General features: G+C 40.8%; 1 protein-coding gene across 2 annotated transcripts in view; it reads right to left on the minus strand.

The window, feature by feature from the left end:
* Positions 1 to 346: 346 nt before the first annotated feature.
* The window catches only part of NKAIN3 (sodium/potassium transporting ATPase interacting 3), a 195,781-nt gene continuing 174,723 nt past the window's right edge, over positions 347 to 21,404 (minus strand). The window contains exons 5-6 of one of the 2 annotated variants that reach the window (XM_081013667.1): positions 13,368 to 13,428; positions 347 to 1,100 (exon numbers count right to left, since the gene is read on the minus strand). In XM_081013667.1, the coding sequence (XP_080869793.1) occupies positions 1,087 to 1,100; positions 13,368 to 13,428 (75 nt within the window). In that variant the 3' untranslated portion in view covers positions 347 to 1,086. Of the gene's footprint in view, positions 1,101 to 13,319; positions 13,429 to 21,404 lie in introns of both variants that reach the window. The other variant, XM_081013668.1, reaches the window with a different exon arrangement.

Genomic DNA, 21,404 nt, shown 5'->3' on the forward strand with positions numbered 1-21,404 from the left:
GTTGGTCTTAAAGGTGCTACTGGAAGGATTTTTTTTTATTTTGACTATGGCAGACCAACACGGCTACCTATCTGTACTCAGAGAGAAACTGACCACCCCCCCTGTTTTGGGCTTCCGCATGGCCACTATTTTCAGATGGATTCAACCAGCAAATTCAGGTTGGGCAATTATAGCTTATCTGTAGATCTTGTGCAACAAATTCACACCCCCCCCCCCCAAATTGGACTTTTTGTGATAAGAAAAGTGGCAGAGAAACGCACTGGAAAGTGTGGGATAATACTTTGAGTCAATACCATCTAACCACCCTGCAAGCAAATCAGAGTGAATGCTCATCAAACAGTGAATGTTGTCAGCACTCCCTGCAAAGAAGTCAGGATGAATGGTCAATAAACAGGTGGTCTGGAAGTGCCTAAGTATAGGGTTGTGGTTTGTTGCTTTTGCTTGTGCTGGGGGTGGAGCAAAGCAGGAGTGATCTCCTTGTTCATGGCAAACTATTAACCGTGGCTTCCCATGGCAAACTGTCCACTGTAAGTGCAGAGCGCAATGTTGTGTCCCAGTTGTAGCTCCCCACCGCTACTGCCCCACAACCTGGTGATTTTTGAGGAAAGTGTGTGTGTGTGTGTGTGTGTGTGTGTGTGTGTGTCTGTCTCTGTGTGTGAAATAACGACTAGCACATGCAGGTACAGTATGGTCGCATTAGTCCAAAAATACTGGCTGAATTTGGGGGGGGGGGACTCCCCCCACCTCACACACATTCAATTATTTCATGCCTTAAACATTAGATATCTGTTTTTAAAAAATTATTTAAAAAGAAAAAAAGTTACAATTTACAAGTGTCCATAAAAGTGAATAATTAAAAGAAAATTCAAGATAATCTAACAGGAATCCACCTAACAACAATGATAAGAAAAATGAGTCTGTGGCTGATCTATTCAGTCCCACGTTGGCAGAGGAATCCACAGTCCAGGTTAAAGGCATGTTGCGTCCCTTCTGTAAGACGGTCTTGCAAGGCTGGTGCTCCCTTTGAACAGGTTGATTCCTCAGCAAAATGTTGCTAAAAGTAATGGACAGCTCCATCAGTGCTCATTACTTATTTCGACCTGAAATGAGAATATACAAGTTACTGAGGGGAGGAGAGAAAGGAGGCTGTTTTCTATATTCCATGAGCTCTGTGATGTTGTCAGTGTGTCAACAAACAATGGCAAACATTTTATTCCGGCTAATCTCCGCAGGATCGTTTTACCACTTACGCTTTTCAAATTCAGATTGTGTTTACATTTCAAGTGTTAAGACTAGGTTATGTTGATGTTAACCATGCTGTTATTGTATTTGAGTACTGTTCTGTGTTTTAATCAATTTCTGAAAGCAGGACAGGGGTTTTTACAATTAAGGGAGCAATTCTATACCCATTTGCCTCGGGAAAAGCCCCACTGAACTCAACAGGACTTATTTCTGAGAAGACACATAGCAGTTTCCACTGTTAAGTGAGAGACAAATGTAATAAATGAAATAACAACGTTGAGAGTGCTTTTCTGTTAATATGGGGTATAAATAACCAACCATAGTATTTGTTTCACCAAAATTAAATGGGTGTATTAAAATGTTCAAGAAAAAGAGGATTTATTAGAACTTCAAATTGCTGCTTTGGGTGCCCTTTCAGATGTAAAACTTTAGTTCTTTTGTTTTGTAAACTTTTAGTTCTTTGGTTAAAATTTTTATTTTGAGTCATTAAAAGTAAAGCTGTTGCTCAGTCAAAGAAGAGTTGTTAATTGTATGGGTTGGTTTGATCAATTAGTTGACTGACCACTTAATTAGTTAACACTGAAGAAATGTGCACATAGGTGGCTAAGAGTCTGAGTTATGAATCAGAAAGCCCCAATCTGAATGTCATCACTAAGCAGGCTTCGGCACAGTCGTTCGCCCCCAGACCTCCACCCCCATCTTTAAAATACAAGATACCAATATTAGCTTTCCCTACAGCTGTAAGTATTACAGGTAGATAAGGCATGTGAAATGTTTTGATCACTTGTAAACACCTATAGTTAAGCATCACCAGTGCTTTTTTCAGGGGGTATTCAAGGGTACACAGTACTGGCACCTCTTTTTGTTATTGTTAAAAAGTTTGGCCCTTAATGTAACAGTTTCAGGGTGAGTACTGGCACCTATTTTTCCAGAAAAAAATCACTGGGCATTACTATACTGGAAAAGCAATAGTTCTGGAGATTTTTAGCTGATATTTTTGAACAGGGGTGGGGAACATTCAGCCCACCAGGTCTCCCCATTTGGCCTTCCAGCCTATTTTGGCCAAGCCATAGAAATGATGCAAAAATAGGGCAAACCAAACTTCCGGTTGGCAAAAATGAGAAACTGAGAGAAACCAACAGCGACAGCCCCATTGATCCCTACTGGAGGTACACAGTGGGTAACTCTTGCGGAGAATGCAGAGTTGGATGGTGCATGGCAGTTTTAACACAGCATTCAGCAACAGTCAATGTGATTCAGAAAAAGCTGTGCTTTGGCATGCCAATTGCCTAAGGGACATAAATAATACATAATATTCTGTGGGAGGGTGCAGGAATGGATTCACCTTTGAACATCATGTTTCAGCCTGTCTGTTGCATAACCTTTATTCATTTTTAACTGAATAGTTTATTTGTTCTTAATGGATTGTTATCTGCTCTGACGCTTTGGGATAGGATGCAGCAGAAACCTATATGAATAACTCAGCAGCAAGAATGCCGAGAAATAAAATAAAATCTAAAGGCACACAAGTGCTTTCAGGTTTGAATGAAAGTTAGAAAATGCCGTTCTTTTCCTCCAGCTCTGAGCATGAAAGAGAGTGGAGTTTTTCACAATTTGGATAGTGAAAGGCCCATTAGCTCTGAACGCAGCAGCTTTCCTGGCCCATTTGCAACAGATACTGATACCAATTATCTTATTGTGAATCCAAGTGGGCAGCCTGCCACACCGCCGACAGATCAGAATCGAGAAACTAGGGGATGGCACAGTTCACTGCCTACCCAAACTGTTTTCTGCAGCTTGGCTTTTAATGGAAATTCACCTTGGTCATTGAAATTCTTCATTCTTTAGAGCCTATTTGCAGTCTGTGACTGCACAGGCACACAAGTTCCCTAGGAAAATTTGTTTTTGTATTCTCTCCCCCCAGAGAAAACCAGCAGTGATGGGAACCAGGTCAAGCTATTTGTCCATCAAGCCCCAGTACTACTCCATACCCTCCAACATTTCTCCAATGAAAATAAGGATGTCCTAAATAATAATAATAATAATAATAATAATAATAATAATAATAATTCCCCACCTATTTGAATATATAGCTTCCAACATATATTAAAACATAATAAAACATTAAATGTTAAAAAACTTCCCTATACATGGCTGCCTTCAGATGTCTTCTCAAGGTTGTGGAGTTACTTATCTCCTTGGCTAAGGGGTTGCATAACTCCATACCCGCCAACATTTTTCTGATGAAAATAGGGACACGTTAAGAAAAAGTGGGACATTCTGGAATCAAATCAGAAAGCAGGATGGCTTCTGCAAATCTAGGACTGTCCTTGGAAAATAGGGACACTTGGAGGGTCTCCTATTGTACCCAGCCTGGCACTGGGGTCTCAGGTGGAGATAATTTTTAAACATGTTTTAAACTGGATATAAAAGGTAAAGGGACCCCTGACCATTAGGTCCAGTCGTGGCCAACTCTGGGGTTGCGGTGTTCATCTTGCTTTATTGGCCGAGGGAGCCGGCGTACAGCTTCCAGGTCATGTGGCCAGCATGACTAAGCCGCTTCTGGCGAACCAGAGCAGTGCATGGAAACGCCGTTTACCTTCCTGCCAGAGCGGTACCTATTTATCTACTTGCACTGCGTGCTTTCGAACTGCTAGGTTGGCAGGAGCAGGGACCGAGCAATGGGAGCTCACCCCGCTGTAGGGATTCGAACCGCAGACCTTCTGATCGGCAAGTCCTAGGCTCTGTGGTTTAACCCACAGCGCCACCCGTGTCCCTTTAAACTGGATATACGAAAGAATAAATGTTGAAGCTACTGTCATTCATTCTTTTAACATCTTTTAACCTGCTCATTATTGCTGAATCAGAGTAAACAACTCTAGATGAGCCCTTACAGACAGAGGGAGATCTTGCTTCTGTCGCTATTGGGAATAACCAGGAGTAAGAAACTCTTGTCAATCTACAGCAAACCCCCTGAAAATCACCCAAAGATCTTGATCTACCTTCTGCCCAGCCCATGAGACTCATGCCGTCCCTCATACCCACAGATGGATGCTGCTTTTCGGCCAATGGAAGCTACCAATGTGGACTGCACAGCCTCTTGCATCTGAACCAAGCCAACGTGAATTGATCACTGAAATGGCTGATGCCTGGGGCCAGTGTGTCTTGGGAAGTTCTTACACAAAGCAGGAAAAAAAACCACTGCTACATAAAACCTATGGAGCATTCATTGGTAGATCGGATAGCAGTCACATAATGTAAAGTGACTCTGCCGGCACATTTTAAATAGTTATTGCACCTTGAGGGAGTTGGAGATAATGTTAGTAATCTCATGCCAAACCTATCTGAGCAGCAGATTAAAATTTCAGTATAGTTAGGAGGATTAATGTGGTTCTTTTGACCAATCTCTTAACTTACAAGCTTTGCAGGCTTTAACTCAAAATGTTCCAGGGGGTGGGGTTGTTGGTAGAATAAGTGTCAACAAGTTCACCTAGGAAATCAACTGAAAATACAGTGTAGTTCAACATGAATTTGTGGAAATCAATTGTGTACACACTGTCTTAAAATTAAAGTAAATGGAAAACAGTGTAAAATAAGAATTAAATAATGGCTTCGCCTGCATACCTATATTTGAAGTATTCAAGATATTCTGTCATTCTCCCTATTCAGCTTTAACATGATATGCAGATATTGTTCTTTTTTTATATAGAGAATTGAGTTCCATTTTGAGAGATGTTGTGGGGAGGGTGTCCTTACAATTAGCCAGTTGAGGCACCCCCTTTTTTGCCTACTTTACACCGTTCTGTCTGGGAAGCATATCAGCTTGCTAATGTGATTGTTTGCATAAATTATTGTTGGCACAGCTGGTGGGAACAATGTGGGCAGGGAGGGACTACGGAACAGGACACTGAGAATATCTAAATCAAGTACAACTATTATGAGTTATAGCCATCAAAGCAAACTTTAAAAAAAGACAGGTTTTTGTTTGTTTTTTACATTTAAAGAGTTAATGTATAGACAACATAAACCTTAATAAACTATCCAGTGAAAATGGCATCATTTATTCCAAATATGGCATGGTAAAACCTACTTTATCTATCTCGTGCTAGGTTGATCTCTATAGGTGAAAGCTATTACGGGTCCTCAATATGATAAAAAAAAAGCTTTGAAAGTCACAAATTCTGGGGATATAATCAAACGAAGACACAATCTCCTCTTCTATATAGTCTATAGAAGTTCAAACAGCCTATGCATTGAGAAATAGTTTAGTGGGACCTGTACCTTCTTACTACAAAAAGAGCCCTGTGTGGAGCCCAGCTATTAAGCAATGTCTTGCAGAGTTGAAGAGAGGAGTTTTCCACAACCTGCAGATCACTGCTGGTTGCAGGAGAAACTAGTTGTTTTAGCTGCTACTGGCTGCAAAATACGATTTATTTTCCAAGGGCAGCTGCTTTGTAGCTCTGCAGGAATCATAATAGCTGATATCTAAGTCACCTTAAATAATGAAGGTAACGCTGGAAGGAGCTGGTGCCAGAAGGAAGCAATAAAACAATGTAGGAATAAACAGCAGTTGGCAATGAGTCTAAGATTGGCCTTTTGCTTCTTCCCCCTTGGTGCCATCAGCAAGCTAATGCTCTGAACCAGCAACTTTTTGTGCAGGAGAAAAGAAGACCACAAGAGTGGGTGGTACAACCTGCAGTTTTCTGCTATTTCCTATCCCTCTTGAAAATATCTGTATGGTTGATAGCTAGGGCTAAAGGTCTCCTTTTATTTGCTGAAAAAAATATAGATGAGTATTACAGATACAGATGAGTAGTGCAATGGGTCAACTGGCTTGGGAGAGTTAGAGGAGGATGACTGTGTCAGGCAGACCCCACCATTAAATGTGGGAAGAGGGAGGGACACCTGGCTTTGAAGCAGCTGTTTGCTATGAAGCTATTTTATTTGTATCTGTTTTATTTGCTGTGGCCTGTATTGTATTAACTGGGGTTAGCTAGCCAGGTTTACAATAGAGAGATGTGACACAAGTCATTCAACAAAACAACATGTTCTTCATAAGGCAACAAAATGTTCTCAGCTCGCTTGTTCACAGAAGACAGAGCTTCAGGCTGCTCTTAATTTTGGCTCTTAGTCCTAAAAACCATAGTACATTGTCAACGACTGAAGACAGCCTATCCCTTGCACACACCAATTATCAGCTCCCAGAACCTCCCTCTTTCAGTACGGTATTTTGGCTGCCCTTTCATCTCCAACACAGTTGTCCTCTGTATTGTAAGTCATCCTCCTCATCACTTGCCTCTTCGGTGGTCTCTGCAGCTTATAAAGAGGAAGTAGCTTTCCTGCTTGCTCTGTGCCTCTGTTTTCTGAACCCCACTCCTCAAAAGTCCACCTGGGCTTCATTCCGCCAGCTGGGAGCCAAGCTGTCTCATTGTCTTTCCCAGACTAACCACAGATCATCATCATCCTCATGAAACAACTAATAATAAGAGGACAATCATATAATGTCTACTCAAAGGTAGGCCCAAATGAATTTGATAGGATTTGTCCATGGTGAGAATATAGGATAACAACCATGCTATTAGAGCAACTACTACTTCTTTGGATAAACTTAGCCTGTGATAAGGTAGCATGCATGCATGAACACCGAACTGAATCGTCATAGTTGCTGTGGGTTGGATCATCTGAGGTATAGAATGGGATAGCACTATACTGAAAACTGAACTAGTTGAAGGCAGAAACAGTCTAATGATTAAAAGAAAATTACTTTTCTGTGTTTGTCCAACAGATAGTTATCCTTTCTGAAGAAACGGTTTGCTGTTCTAAATTCACAGGCTTTTCAGAAAACGCACCCACTGAGTGTTTCCATGCATCTAATTTTTTAAAAAAAGAATGTTTAAAAGTCTTTTAAATTTTGCTCCCCCTCCCCCTTTTTTTTGAAACACGCACACACTTTCCCAGCAAGAACTGTACTGTATTGTGTTCTCAGTGGAATATAATAGTGCCTTTTCTCACTTCCAGTGGCATTTAGGCTGAGATTTGAGACAGCACAAGGGCCTGTTGCCTTTAAAAGTCCTTAGGCCCCAAAGACACCACATCAAGCTATGAAATCTGACGAAGAATCGTCCTGGGTGGCTGTGCAGTAAGCTCAAATAACCAGCTGCTTCTCTATCTCTATCTTTCCATGTCCACATCTATATATCGATATAAAAGATGCTCAGATATAATCATGACAAGTTGTCAGCCCAATTCTGCATGAATCAGCAGCCCACTACTGCCACCCCAGACAAATATTCAGGTACCTTCTTTCATTCCCTCCCTCAGGCCTCAAATAAAAGCTGATATTCTCTGTCGCAGTTCTGTGTCCTAAACAGCAAAAGGCCCAAGAGAAAAGCCAAACACTGCATGCTAATATGCTGAGAATGGCAAACTAATTCACTCTTAACAAAACAAAACAGACATATAAAATATCAGGGAGGAAATTTATCTAAACTGAATCCCAAGATCATTCACTGGTATATAATTAAGTTAATTTATGGTCAGGGCACATCAGGTGTAGGGCCTGATTAATTTACTCTATCATCTATTCTACTCCACACACAGCCTCATAATATGTAATTACCTCTCCACCAAGGATGCTGTAATAAAAGCAATGCTGCTGCTAAGGAACGACTCTTGTGTGGTGGGAAAAAAAGAGGCAAAGCCTCAAAATGATGCTTGACATGAAGAAATTTATTAAACAATACAATCTATCCAACCCTAAGTGACATAGAAGAAAATGATATATACTAGAACACAAGGGACTTACTGCATCCTTTAATAAACTAATCCCCCCTGAGCATCATTTTGAAGTGATGCCTATATTTTAATTTTGTCTTCATCCTTGCTCCTGCCCCTTCCCTTTCTTTCTCCAAGATGGTGGGAAACTACTTGACTCTGGCCAATTAGATCGTTTTTATTTATTGGAATTTTACAGATGCACAGCTAAGTCGGTTGAAGCAAAAAGCAGCAGAGGGGTTTGTGACAACTTGTTAACCTTAAAGGCGCCACAATATTATTTGGCAAAACAGTATGTTATGCTTAAGGCGCAGCATGCAGCTCCATCTCCTGATTTTATTTAATTAATTGGGGGTGTGATTATTATCCATAGAGCAGCACACATGTTGGTTTATCCTTTCCTATCCAGCTGTAATTGGAATGAAAATCACCCCCTTTGCTGTGCAGCTAGGAAGCTTAGGAAAAGATGGCTTCTAAGTCAAAATATTCCCTCTGCAGAGTTCCATTCAGGTGATATTCCTGCAGTCTAAGGTGGCAACAGAAGTGACCAGGGTCAATTCACTTCCCCCTGCAACCTCCCGTGACACTTTCCCATTGTTCTGGAGGGACAGGGACCCTCTGGATTAGTGTGTGAGGTGACAATGAGGACTGAGAGGAAATCGGCAAAGTCAACTCTCCCCATCAGTGGGATCTCTCTGCTGGACCAAATGTCTCCTTTTGCTGGCTTGAAAGGAGCGTTGCCAAGGCAAGGTCTGGATTAAGCTGAATATAAATCATCCTCACATTAGGGCACTAATCAATTATCCCCAACTGAATGGGAATTGCAACCTGAGATGCACTCTTGAGCAGTGTCTTGAGAACTATGTAGTCATGAACACACACGGATGTGAATAAACATTTTTCAACTGTACGCGCTGCACAGTTTTCTAGATATTGTTCACCAGAAACTTTTGCTCTTATGAATAAGTCAGTCAACTGCAATATATACTAAACTTAAGTTTTGAAGCTAATTCATATATTGTTTAAGGCAACTTACTATGGCTGCTCCCAGAAAATAAGTGGAAGGAAATATTGTAATGCCCTCCAGGCCCCCACAAGAAATGTCACACATGCCAGAAAAGCACTACTTTTAGTTTTGTTTTGAATCAGGTTCACAAAAGCCAGTTATTTGTGACCATACCTGCATTCCACTGTACCTATCAGATTTGTCCAGTTTATGGAACACCCACATAATATGAGGTGAGTGGGAAAATTGGGACATGTTCTGCTCCCTAGGAATATGGACTTAAAAAGTAGTATCTCAAACACGGAATATGAAGGATACAGCTGGCGTGGAAGTGCCCAATGTCTGTTAGTGTAGAAGCTCTTTTCAAAATACTACTATGCTGTTTACTTCAAAATCCAACCAAATCTAGCAACACTGTTAATGAGAACAACAGGTTTGATCTAGATTAGGTTAGTCTCACTGAAATCAACAGGATAAGTTAATCATCATAAACTTAAGTCCTGTTGCTTTCACTGGGGCTAAAGTGTGCCTAACTTAGTCTGGATCCAACTTGTTCTTGTTAATGTGAATATATTCATGAAAATGCTTTTTTTAATTAAAAGTTATTGAGAGGAAGGGTGCATAATACCTAGCTGTATAAATATTGAATGGAACAACTAAAAACAAACCTCACTTTATTTAGAATGTTAACAACAGATGGCTGGTATTCATGTGTAAATTCTGCATTATATTTCATTTAGTGCAGTCAAATATTACAGCTTGAGAGGAAGGGCAATAATGTATTATGTGTTAATTAATACTATAACAGCTGGCTATTTCTCTATGGGTGTCAGAAGATTCTGCTATTATGCAACATTCTCCTTCGAGAATTGGCAAAGAATGATATGGGGGCTCCTAGAATATATTAACTTTAAATAATAGCTTGATAGAAATTACACTGTGTAACGAATTTAGGAACTGTGACTTCTATTCCTGGATGTTAGAAGAATCTTTTTGATTTCAACTGCTTTTAGGGGCTTAAAAGGTACCTCTACATTGAGGAGCCAATTATGTTTGCAGATTATTTTGTCTATGCCTTTGAACTCAAACGCAACAACAACGCCATATGTACCTTAGGATGTACATATGAAAATGCAGTTAACTTTTATTGAAACAATGGGACATTAAAATGTATCAGTGGCCTCAAGTAAAGAACATGTAAACTTTTATCTCCAGTTGCCTATGACATATTCCATTCTCCCATTCCATTCCAGACTGCTCTCAGCCTACCATTTGGCAAGATAATAAGTTTCTGAGTTTGTTTTCTGTCTGCTCTGAGTGTAATTTTAATTCTATATATAGCACAGGTTAAGATTAATACAGATACAAATGAAAGGCTGACAAATTAAAGGAAGTAATTAATATAAGCAGACTTTGTTGTTAGTGGGAGAATACAAATGTGTTGCTGAAATGCTTATTTAACATGTCCCCCACCCATTATAATCCTTTTGAGCTACAATAATCTTTATACTGGACTGATGCATCCTTCCAAATATATGAGCGAAGGTAATGGGAGGACAATAGCCTATGGGAACTGGATCTGATAGAAGAGTCACTAAAAGGGCAAGAATCTGCATTTCATCTCTTTTCTAACCAAACACATTATCCCTTTCTCTTTCTCATGAACATGTGCACACACATATTTCTGAGGATAGTGGGAAGTGAGAGGAAATATATGCTCTCCAAACTTTTACTCCATCTTCCCTTCAACCTACATGTGCCACCCCTGGTAGCACACCACCCCAGTTACTCCATGGAGCTTGTTGGCGCGACTACTAAGAAACCACTCAAGCCATGGCATTTCATCAAATAGTGTGTCTGGCAAACAGAATGCTTGACAAACACTTAGCCCTCTCACATTGGGCATTAGCACATTTAACAAAGAGGAGCTTGGACAGGAAAGGGGAGCAATTTCCAGCAGGGAAAATAGTGTGGGGAAAGGATTAACCTCCATACCCCTGAGTCATGGTCCTGACCAGGATCTACCTCTTCTCCGATGGCTGCTTTTTCAAAGTATGTGCAGGGAGACAAACTACACAAAACACTGGAGTGCCAAGAGATCTATACATTTAAGCAAGCAACAGCTGTAGGAAAGACATACAGTACTTCAGCTCAGAACCATAGTGCTGAGAGGCAAGGAATTAATATTTTTGTCCAGTGTTATTTTGCCAAGTGAAACGAGGAGCCTACTATTGCTCCATTGAGGAAAATGGATGTGTACACAGTTCTACAATATTTCAGAGAGCCATTTTTCTGAGTGTTACTTACTACCTGGGATTCATTAATGGGAAATGAACCTGGGACTGCATACATATGTTGTGACCACTGAATTACAAGCCATTTGAAATAAATAATGAAAGGTGTCCCCATATGAGACAAAAACTAGAAGAGCAATCACTTTAAACAACATTCCTTTATTGCCCTTTGGAATGCATTCATTGGCTGATCCTCAACCATATCCCTTTAAGCCCTGCACGGCAATGAAAGAGGTGGCTGTTATTAATTTTTAAGCCTTCCTGCCAGGTTTCAGACCAATAACTTCCGTGAACTGAATAAGGCAAGGATATTTCATTAAGGAAAGTCTTAAAGGCCAGTGCCCATGGGGCCCCTTCTTCACTAGACATTTAAAGTATCATCACACATCATGGCTTCCCCCGAAGAATCATGGCAGATGTAGTTTGTTAAGGGTACTGAGAGATGGTAGGAGACCCTCATTCCCCTCACAGAGCTACCATTTGCAGAGTGAAATTATGGTGCTGGAGGAGACTCTTGAGAGTCCCATGAACTGCAAGAAGATCAAACCTATCCATTCTGAAGGAAATCAGCCCTGAGTGCTCACTGGAAGGACAGATCATGAAGCTGAGGCTCCAATACTTTGGCCACCTCATGAGAAGAGAAAACTCCCTGGAAAAGACCCTGATGTTGGGAAAGATGGAGGGCACAAGGAGAAGGGGACGACAGAGGACAAGATGGTCGGACAGTGTTCTCGAAGCTACCAACATGAGTTTGACCAAATTGTGGGAGGCAGTGTAAGACAGGAGTGCCTGGTGTGCTCTGGTTCATGGGGTCATGAAGAGTTGGACATGACTAAATGACTAAACAACAACAACAAATAAAAATCAACCCCTCTTCCCTGGGATCTCTGGAAACTGGAGCTCTGCCAGGGCACCCTTTACAAACCACAATCCTCAGGATCCTTTGGGGCAAGTCATGACTGTTTCAAGTGGTATAATAGTGTTTTCAACATTTAGCGAAAATGGGGTCTTGGCTGACAATGCTGGAATTAAGCTGTAAAACTATACAATTTTGATGGTTTCCAAAGCTGTGTATCTCTTATATTTAGAGTAAAATCCAGCTGTTATAGATCCTTATGCAGCACAGAGACAAAAGACAGACTATGAGCCAAAAATCATCCATTCCCAAGGATCATGCTGACCCAGAAGACAGTCAGAACAGTGATAAACGTGGTAAGGATGTCAGAGCATTCATTTCAAAGAATTGGTACAGTCATGAGGAAATTGGATCTTTAGGGATGCTAGAATTGTTTTCCATTCCTTCATATTATGCTCACTGTGGAATCATCTGTCATACGCTCCAACTTTTCAGGAACGAGAAAAAATGTGCCTCAAAAACTGCAGGTCAAAGTGGGAAGGAAGATAGAGGGGGATAAGTGGATGGCTGGGAGGTGGGGATTCAGACATCCATATAAACACATAGAAAGGACACATAATGGTAATTGCAGGGTCACATTGGCTAGTTCTTGCCTGCCCCCTGCAATGCACAGTGCAGCCACATATCCTGACATCTGTGCAATCACCAAGAGTCAAGAGCTTCTATGCACCGGATGCTGGCTGAATGTGTGGGCAGTGGGGCTGCAGCCACAGTACACAGTGGTGGGGTGGAGCTGGTGCATGAAAGCCCCTCACATATTCTTTCAATGTGTGGGGGTGCTCTCTGGATCCCACACACGCCAGAATCACATTGCATTACAAGAAATTGCCACTGCAATGGAAAACATAGCTTTCCCAATATCACTGATAATCACCGTTAACCAAGTTGGCATGCCAAGTATCAATGAAACTGTAGGCACATTTCAGGAAAACGTTGGTTGTGTAAGCCTTTGCAAAGCACATGCACACTGCCTGCAGAAAAAGGACTGATTTAGGACAAAGCTACCGGTGATCAATGAAAGGATGCCTTTTGCAAATATAAGCCACCAGTTCTGAGCAGTTGGCTGTAGCGTAATACTAAATCTCACCCCAGCATTGTGGCTCCAGTGATGGGTAGGTGTGTATTCAGTACTTACAGCTGTCCTCTTCCTCCATGAAAATGCTGATCACATAACAGGCATAAACAAAGCCAATCAACTGTGGGAAAACAAAAGGAGAAAACCCATTAGTTGTAACTTATGCAGCAGTGCTAAGGCTGCAGTACAATATCATTTACTTTCATTTTCTTAATTTATTATTATTATTTACTTTTAAAAAATGCATTGCTAGAACAGTCCCGAATTCAAACATGCAGGCACTTTCAAGAACAACACCAGTTTTAAAAAATAAATGTTTTGGCCTGAGAATGCCGTACACACTAAAAGCCCATTGAAATTAGTGGCATTTAAGAGCATTGGTGATTAAGCCTCATTTGTTTTCATGGGATGCAGGCACAGTGAATTCTCAAGTTTGCCAGCACTGTTTTTGACTGGTGTTTGATTTGGAATCTAGGGCAAAACTTTCTGTGAACTATAACTTTTCTTTTTCTAGTCCTCATGGCTGCAGTGGGTGGGTGGGTGTATTCAAACATCTGCAGCCAGTATCTTCAGAAAGGAATGGAAAGCAAAACCAACTTGAGAGGTACTTGACCTCAATAAGTGTTTAGCATTGTTTCAAAACTGTCTGCTACATGCAGGTATTATATAACAGATTTCAAACACTCATTGTTTCAGGCATTTAACTTAGTTGCAAATGCCATGTTCTGATGTGATTCATAAGCTCCAGAAAATTCTTACTGATGGATTTTGGAAACTATCTCAAATACTTTCAGAATCCTAAGGGATGAACCAGACACATTGTGACAATATTTTGAATAAGGCGGTATTCTAAAAACTCACTTAACCTTATACCACTGTCATATGTGCTTCAGGACAAGAGCTTAGGGAATCTAGTTGTTTGTCTTCCAACAATGACAAAATGTTTCCTTAGCTGCAGCCAAGAAAAGAAGCCTTGTCTCTGGGCAAACAATACTTGTTAAAAGAGAGTGCCCCAGATATGTGATAAAAAAATCCAAAGGCAGAACAGCTCTCAGAGTGTTCTCACGGAGTGCTAATCTTGGGTTGTAGGAGACGAATAGCGCAATCCTAACAATTTCTAATCAGAAGGAAGTCCTACTGAATTCAGTGGTGCTTATACCTAGGCATGTAAGGGTGGGGATTGTAGCCTAAGTCATATTCAGGGAGGGCCCACTGAAACCAATGGACTTAAGTGTGAATTTAAATTCATTGACCTCAATGGATCTACTCAAGAGTTTGACTTGTCTTTATTTATAATATTTCAAAAATCTCTATGTAGTGTACGGTCTAAAAAGCAAACAAACAATAAATCATTTAAACAAGAACAAAACTACAACCTATAACAAAAAGTAAAAGAAAAACAGTAGTAGTAGTTGTAGTAGTAGTAGTAGTAAAAATTGTATACAGCTCTATACTCACAGATTTCAGGGCACTACACAGGATAAAATCATATGAAGGCAAATATAACAGACAATCTGAGGATTCAAACATATTATACAAATCTCTTTCTACATAGCAATGCCAAGATTTGTCCGAACAAATATATTTTCCCTAAAATAATACTGTTCTCAGCTTGAAGGACAATGAGTCAGTTCAAGAAAGCATTAAGCACGTAGAGCCCTAAGTAATTTCATATACTCAGGGCAGGGGACATGAAGGTTTGGTATGCTTTATGCTACTAAATAATTACTTAGACCTGTTTGATAAAGGGATCATTGTTTGAACTGTGTTTTCTCTTTGCATGTTGATCTTGGCCTACAAAAATTCCTAAATAAAAGTGATTCAACATTTGTAGTTGTAGCTGTCAGTTGCAGATGTTATTGACGTGACATGGAACATCGACCTTGCAAAAGTTCTATACATAGATTTCATCTTCTGAATTGGCCATTTAAGTGCTGTCCTTTCCCTACTGCCACCATGGACTCCAATTCCCAACTTACCAGAAACGGAGAGAGAGAGAAACCCTGAACACTTTCCTTATAAACAGAGTTTATGTCCACTAATACTTAGTTGAAGAAATCAGACACACCAGTAATTAGATGGGTGACTGATATTTGAGCAAGTTGTGCACACTGAATGACTTCCCTACCCAATGGCAAATGTTAAATCCTGCAAATGTAGATATTAAAGGGGGTGGGGTGGGGGAGTCCACAGCTTGAATGTTATTAGAAGGAAATTCATTAAGATATTCCCTTTTGCTTTATTAATGGCAATAAAATATTTATTCCTACAAATTACTTTTGGTATCTTGATTAACCCAACTGATGCTTGATTAATAAGGCTGCACTCACAAAAGCCCATCTGTTAGGTTAATCACCAATTTGCAGTGGGCCAATTGGTGTGCACTGCTTGGTTTATCGATGTCTTAATGAAAATAGCCTTCCTTGGCAATTTGCCCAGCCTCAATTGGAAGAATGTAACTTGTATTCACTGATAACAAAAGAGAATGTGATGCACCCAATTATTCACAGATAAGTTTGAGATCATCTTGGGCTGGAATAAAGTTTAACTGCAATGACTAAAATAGTGAAGTTTTAAGAAATGTGATTGAGTCTTAACCATTAAAAATAGGCTCCCGCCTCTTCCTGAACATTATCTTCTATTCCACCCACTCCTGATGATAGACCCCAAATATTCCCCAACCCACCATTTGCTTGATTTAGAACTATGGTGAATTAACACAAACAATATCTTGTGGCTCATCGATATCCATTTCTTGGGGGTAGCCCTTCAGATGCTATTGAACGGCAACTCTCATCAGCCCTAGCCAGCACAGACAACAGTATGGGATGGTAAAAGTTGTAGTCCAACATTGGGAGGGAACCATATTGGCTACCCCTCGACACCATTTACCCACATAAAATGCTCATTGTTTCCTATCGTGGGCCACAATCTCTATGACACACTCTTGCAGCACCACATCTAAGAAGAAGCAGACACATACTCTGTGCTCCTCTAATTCTGTTTCTGGAAGCTGATCCTCTCCCCTCCTCCACACATGCACACACACTTGCCTCTTCCAGGTGAATGACTCCTAATTCAGTCTCCTCTCACACGAAGTTTATTGGGATGTATAGGGCAAAGCTCAATCCTCTTGAGAAAATCTCTCTCTCTCAAAGTACCCATATAAATGTGTTCATTAGTGCTGGTGTTTCTTCATTCTGCAGCTCAGAAGCACTCACCAGGCTTCAGTAAGACCCTGGATTTTATATATCACACTGTAAAATAATTTGATGCAGAACTTATGCAGCTGAGAACTGCCTTACATGATACTTTTTGAAGGCACAGAGATGGACAGAGATGTTTTAAGGTGCAAAGCGACTTTGGAAAGGAGAGCATGTGTGCTTTTTTCTCTACTTAGGCACCAAGGCTGCATTCCAAAGGTGGGTGGGCAAAATCTAAACGTGATTTAAGCATCTCACCCTACACCCTGCAGGGCTAAAATTGACAGGGCAGCAGTGAGGGCAGAGGAACTCTCTATGGTCCTCCATCAACTTCTGGGTTATTCTTTTTTAAAATGTATCGGTATACATTCCACTAGAGGCAATGAGAAGGAGAAATCTGGACATTCCTGAGTGTGTCTAAATTTCTTCCCAATGTGGGAGTTGATCAAGGTACTGGGATGACTGTGGATCCAAGCAGGTTCTTGGTCCTCTGCTAGCATGCCCCTGATAGGCTTATCTTTGTGGCCCAACTGATGTTAGAGTCCCAGTGTTGGCTGGGACAGGGAATCAGGATTCAGGATCAGCAGAGAGGGGTGGACGATGGAACCAACACTCAACTTTCCTTGACAGTACTGGAGTTCTGTCCTTGATGCTGGAGAGGGAATCCAATCTGTCGGATGTTCCTTGGGATGCCCTATCGTGGACCACAGGACTGCAGTCGAAGTGCTCTGTGAACAGTTTTCAGATTACTCCCCCTCCAAATGTCAGAGGTGGATTTAGGACAGTGCAACCAGTTCTGCTGCACTGGACACCAAAACTAGGGGCGCTGCAGGGCGTCACAACTATGACATAGTGAATTGAGCAGAATGGAAGGTGAGAGGCTGGGGTGTGTGTACTAAATGTTGACCTTACATAGGGACCCACTGAAATTTGAAAGACCAAAGTCTTCCCCTGAAAATGTACACCTTTTCTAGAATATAAACAGATCTGCCATTCTACCCATCAAGGGTGACAACTTGAAAAAAAATGGGGGAGACAAGTAAGCTCCACCCCACATAATCAATCACATGATGCAGCACACAAAAACCATTTGAATGCCAATGCCCATCAACTTGGGGGGAGGCTGACCCCCTCAAATATTTTATTGGGGCCCCTGAAGGGCCCTCGGCCCCTAGGAGTTGGTTCCTATGGTCCCCATGTTCTTTCTGCAGAAATTTTTAAGCATGGGATTTCACACATCTTTAAAATATGAATACTTTTGTAGTGGCATCTTGCTTGAGGTGTGATGTGCTAACATTTGCAAACTATGTTAAGTTCCACCACCTATTTTGCACTGTTTAATAAGAGTAAAATGTTAACTCTGCATGTGCTTCCAAGCAATACTTATCATTTTCTGAAATCTATAACCAGGCCTTTAGTATCAATCAACATTACCAGGGCGGCTTACAACAACACAGGGAAGGGGAGGGCTGTAACCTCTGAGGGTTTTGTTTCTTTCTTTCTTTGTTTTTTACAATCAAGCAGTGTACAAATTTTGTTAAACAAATTAATTAATAAATAAATATTGATAATAAAAATACAGTGGGTTAGATCTAGAGAAAAGTGCATAGCTAGGAGCTGGTAGAAGATGACTTACCTCCCCCTCCTCTCCTAATAACCATCATTAACAGCCTCTCTGGGGGCTCAGAGACCTTTGCTGAATGAGGGAGATGCCCTATAATTGGGTATAAGCAACATCTGCAACAGTCGCTCTCCAAATAATTTTATTATATCTTTTGAAACACAATAATAACTATTCAGAATCCTGCAGATCCTGTGTGAGTTTCTAATTTTTCTATATATATATTTAATGTTGAGCACTGTTCAGAATTCTGCTGTACATACCAGTGGAGAAGCACCAATAATGTAGTACTGATTAACATAATTTTGGAACATGGTTTATTTTTTACATATTATGTAGAAGATCTTTTTATGTTCATTCCTAATATCTGTCTTTCTTCTGTAGCACATTGTCCTCTGAACTTATCATTTAGTTAGTGCCTGAAAGTATGCTAAGCTAAAAGACTCAAGTTGGAAAGAACTTAAAGGCTTCTAACAAGATAACTGGAATTTGAGATTAGAAGACGGTGAGCCATATTTCATGGTCTATCATTGCCTCCAGCTCTTTAACAGACACATTGATTCTTAATACGATGGGTTTGCTACTCTGTCTAGGGATGTCATGTTGACCCAATTAACTTAATGAACTTTCTCTAGTGGGGGAGGCAGATAGCTGCCTCTTACTGGTAAAAAAGGCAGGGTGTGAATGCTCTGAGTTTATGCTATAATTTCCTAGCTTATACTTTCATGTTTGCCATATTTAGATGGAATAGAAGCCAAAGAATGAGTCCAAAATCTGTACACAAACCCTAAACAACTGCAAAGTTTCTAGGCCCTCTGTGCCTCCTTAACATTTGCTACAGTAGCAACTGATGCCGCAGCTGGTGGAAGTCTCTCTCACGGCATATTTTAAAGGTACAATAGTATTACATGGCTCCAGAATCAAGATTAGCAACCCCGTATTCCCTTGGCTGACTGACAGACAGCTGACTCACGCACACCAAATGAGTTTTATTATATTCACTCTTTTACAATATATCCTTCATCTTGCTTATTGCCTAATTGCCTGATCTCATATGCTGACCAAAGCCTTGTCCCCAAAAAACTTATTTTCTATGTGAAAGAAATATTCTGTATGGAGGAGCAATCACTCCTGAGATCTCCTAAGAATGACCATACTGGATCCGAACAAAGTCTTATATAACAGCACACAGAACATATAAAGCTGCTCTATTCTGAATCAGATCTTTTGTCCATCTAGATCAGTACCCAGTGATTGGCTGTGGCTCTCCAGTATTTGATAAAGATCCCTGCATAAAGATTTGATAATTTCCCCACATGCAAATTAGATGTGCTGTGGCTGAGCTAAGACCCTTTCAGCAGCCTGTTTCTGACATTGGCCAACCTGCAGTCTGAAGTGGAACAGACATTTCAATCAGCGCCAAAGAACACACACTTTCAGGTGACTCATGTCTGATGTTCTGAAGTATGTTGTTTGTTTACAAAATGCATCCACTGGGGGAGAGGATCCGGTACTTTAACCAGGGAAGTGGTGCAGGGACTTTCCTCTCCAGCACAATTTTCTAAATCAAAGTTTGGGGGTGGGATGGGGTAAGAGAGAAATGCAGATGTCCAGTTCACTTCTGTATTTTCCCCCATGGAGTAAATGGCAGCTCAGGGATGGGACAATCTCAATCAAGTAAATTATGGGGCAGGGAAGGGTTAAACACCCTCAAATCAAATGAGCAGCCCCCATGTATGAATTTTAAGAACAACAACAAATTATGAATCTTTCAAAACTAAGTGTGAACCTGCTTGATCTTCTGTCTTCCCAACCTGCTCCCTGGTCTTAGCAGTAACCAGTTTGCTTTGCCCACATGTCCTGGTTGCAGGTTTCCCATGAGCATCTGATTGATGACTGTGAGAACAGGATGTTGGACTGGATGGACCATTTGCCTAATCCATCAGCCTTTTCTTATGTTCTTATGACCTAATCCTCAAGAGTTCGTGCTTGGCCTGAGCTCAGGGTTGAAGAGGCAGGCCCCAGCACATCCAGTTGCAGTTCATTCCAGAATCCCCTAGTAGTATGACTAAGAGTCAGGAAAGCAAACAGCCACCACATGGACACTGTTGTGAATTACAGTTGTGGCGGCATAGATCTGCATGGCGAATCATTTCACACTTTTAGGCCACCACATGGAGAGTCCTCCATCATTGGTTACCTAAAGCAGTCCTTCGTAGATTCAAGCTCTGTCACATTTCACCCACAGATCAAAACAGTACACATGTTCTGTGATTGGGGAGGAAAACACACACACACAAACTTCTACAAGAGAGAAAGGTATGCCTATAGTGTCTTTTGAATTCATTGATTACAGAGCTCCTTTTCAATAACACTTCCACTTTTTTTTTTAAAAAAAGAACATCCAGATTATATTGCTTTAGGGTTTTTTGTTTTTTTAAAAGCACATTAACATTTAAGACCTGAAGGAACACCAAACTATTTCAATGTACATTAATTTACAAGCATGAGATAAAGACTGTAGAAAATAAATGTTCTACTTGCTCTATTAATGACAGTTACTGAATTCTTCTCTGAAGCTCGCTACATGCCAAGGATGGGCATTCTCCAGAAAACCTAAGGCACCATCAAATCAGCTTATCTTAGGAAATGTTTGAAGATCTAATGGACTGTGTGGTAGCACTTCCCTCTGCCATTGCCAGGCTGACTTTATTAGCCCCCCTGGTGAAACCTTCAAATAGGAGTTGCGGGAGATGTGGGCAGAGGAATGCACTTCAAAAGCAAGCTCCAGAACCGGAAAGACATTCGCTTGGCCCTGGCAATAATTGAAATCACACAACAATGCGTCCAGACAATTCTTAGAGGATGATTAAAGTTTATAACTGTACAGAATGTTTCAGTCCAGCGCCTCATCAATAGGATAAAGTACGATTTAATCTAACTCCCAGATTTTTAGGTATGGTGGATGTTGAGTCTGATAAACCACTTTTAATAAAGTACCTTTTAACATTCAAGTTCAAACAGAGATGACAGACATTCTCATTTGGAAAGTATTGTTTTGTGTGCGCTCAGAGCAGTGGGATGTTAAGAGTCAGCCTTACATGGCCCCTGTGCATTTACAGGTAGAAAAATAATAATTGTGAACAAGCAGTGAGTACAGACATGACTATAACCCCATTCCTGGATCAATAGGGGTCACAACCTAACAAGCTCAGAAGCCCCCAAGTTGAGCCCTTGTTTCAAACATCCCACAAGCTAGATGTCCACTCAGTT

The sequence above is a fragment of the Podarcis pityusensis genome, assembly GCF_964106645.2.
Source record: "Podarcis pityusensis genome assembly, chromosome: 7".
Taxonomy (NCBI): Eukaryota; Metazoa; Chordata; class Lepidosauria; order Squamata; family Lacertidae; genus Podarcis; species Podarcis pityusensis.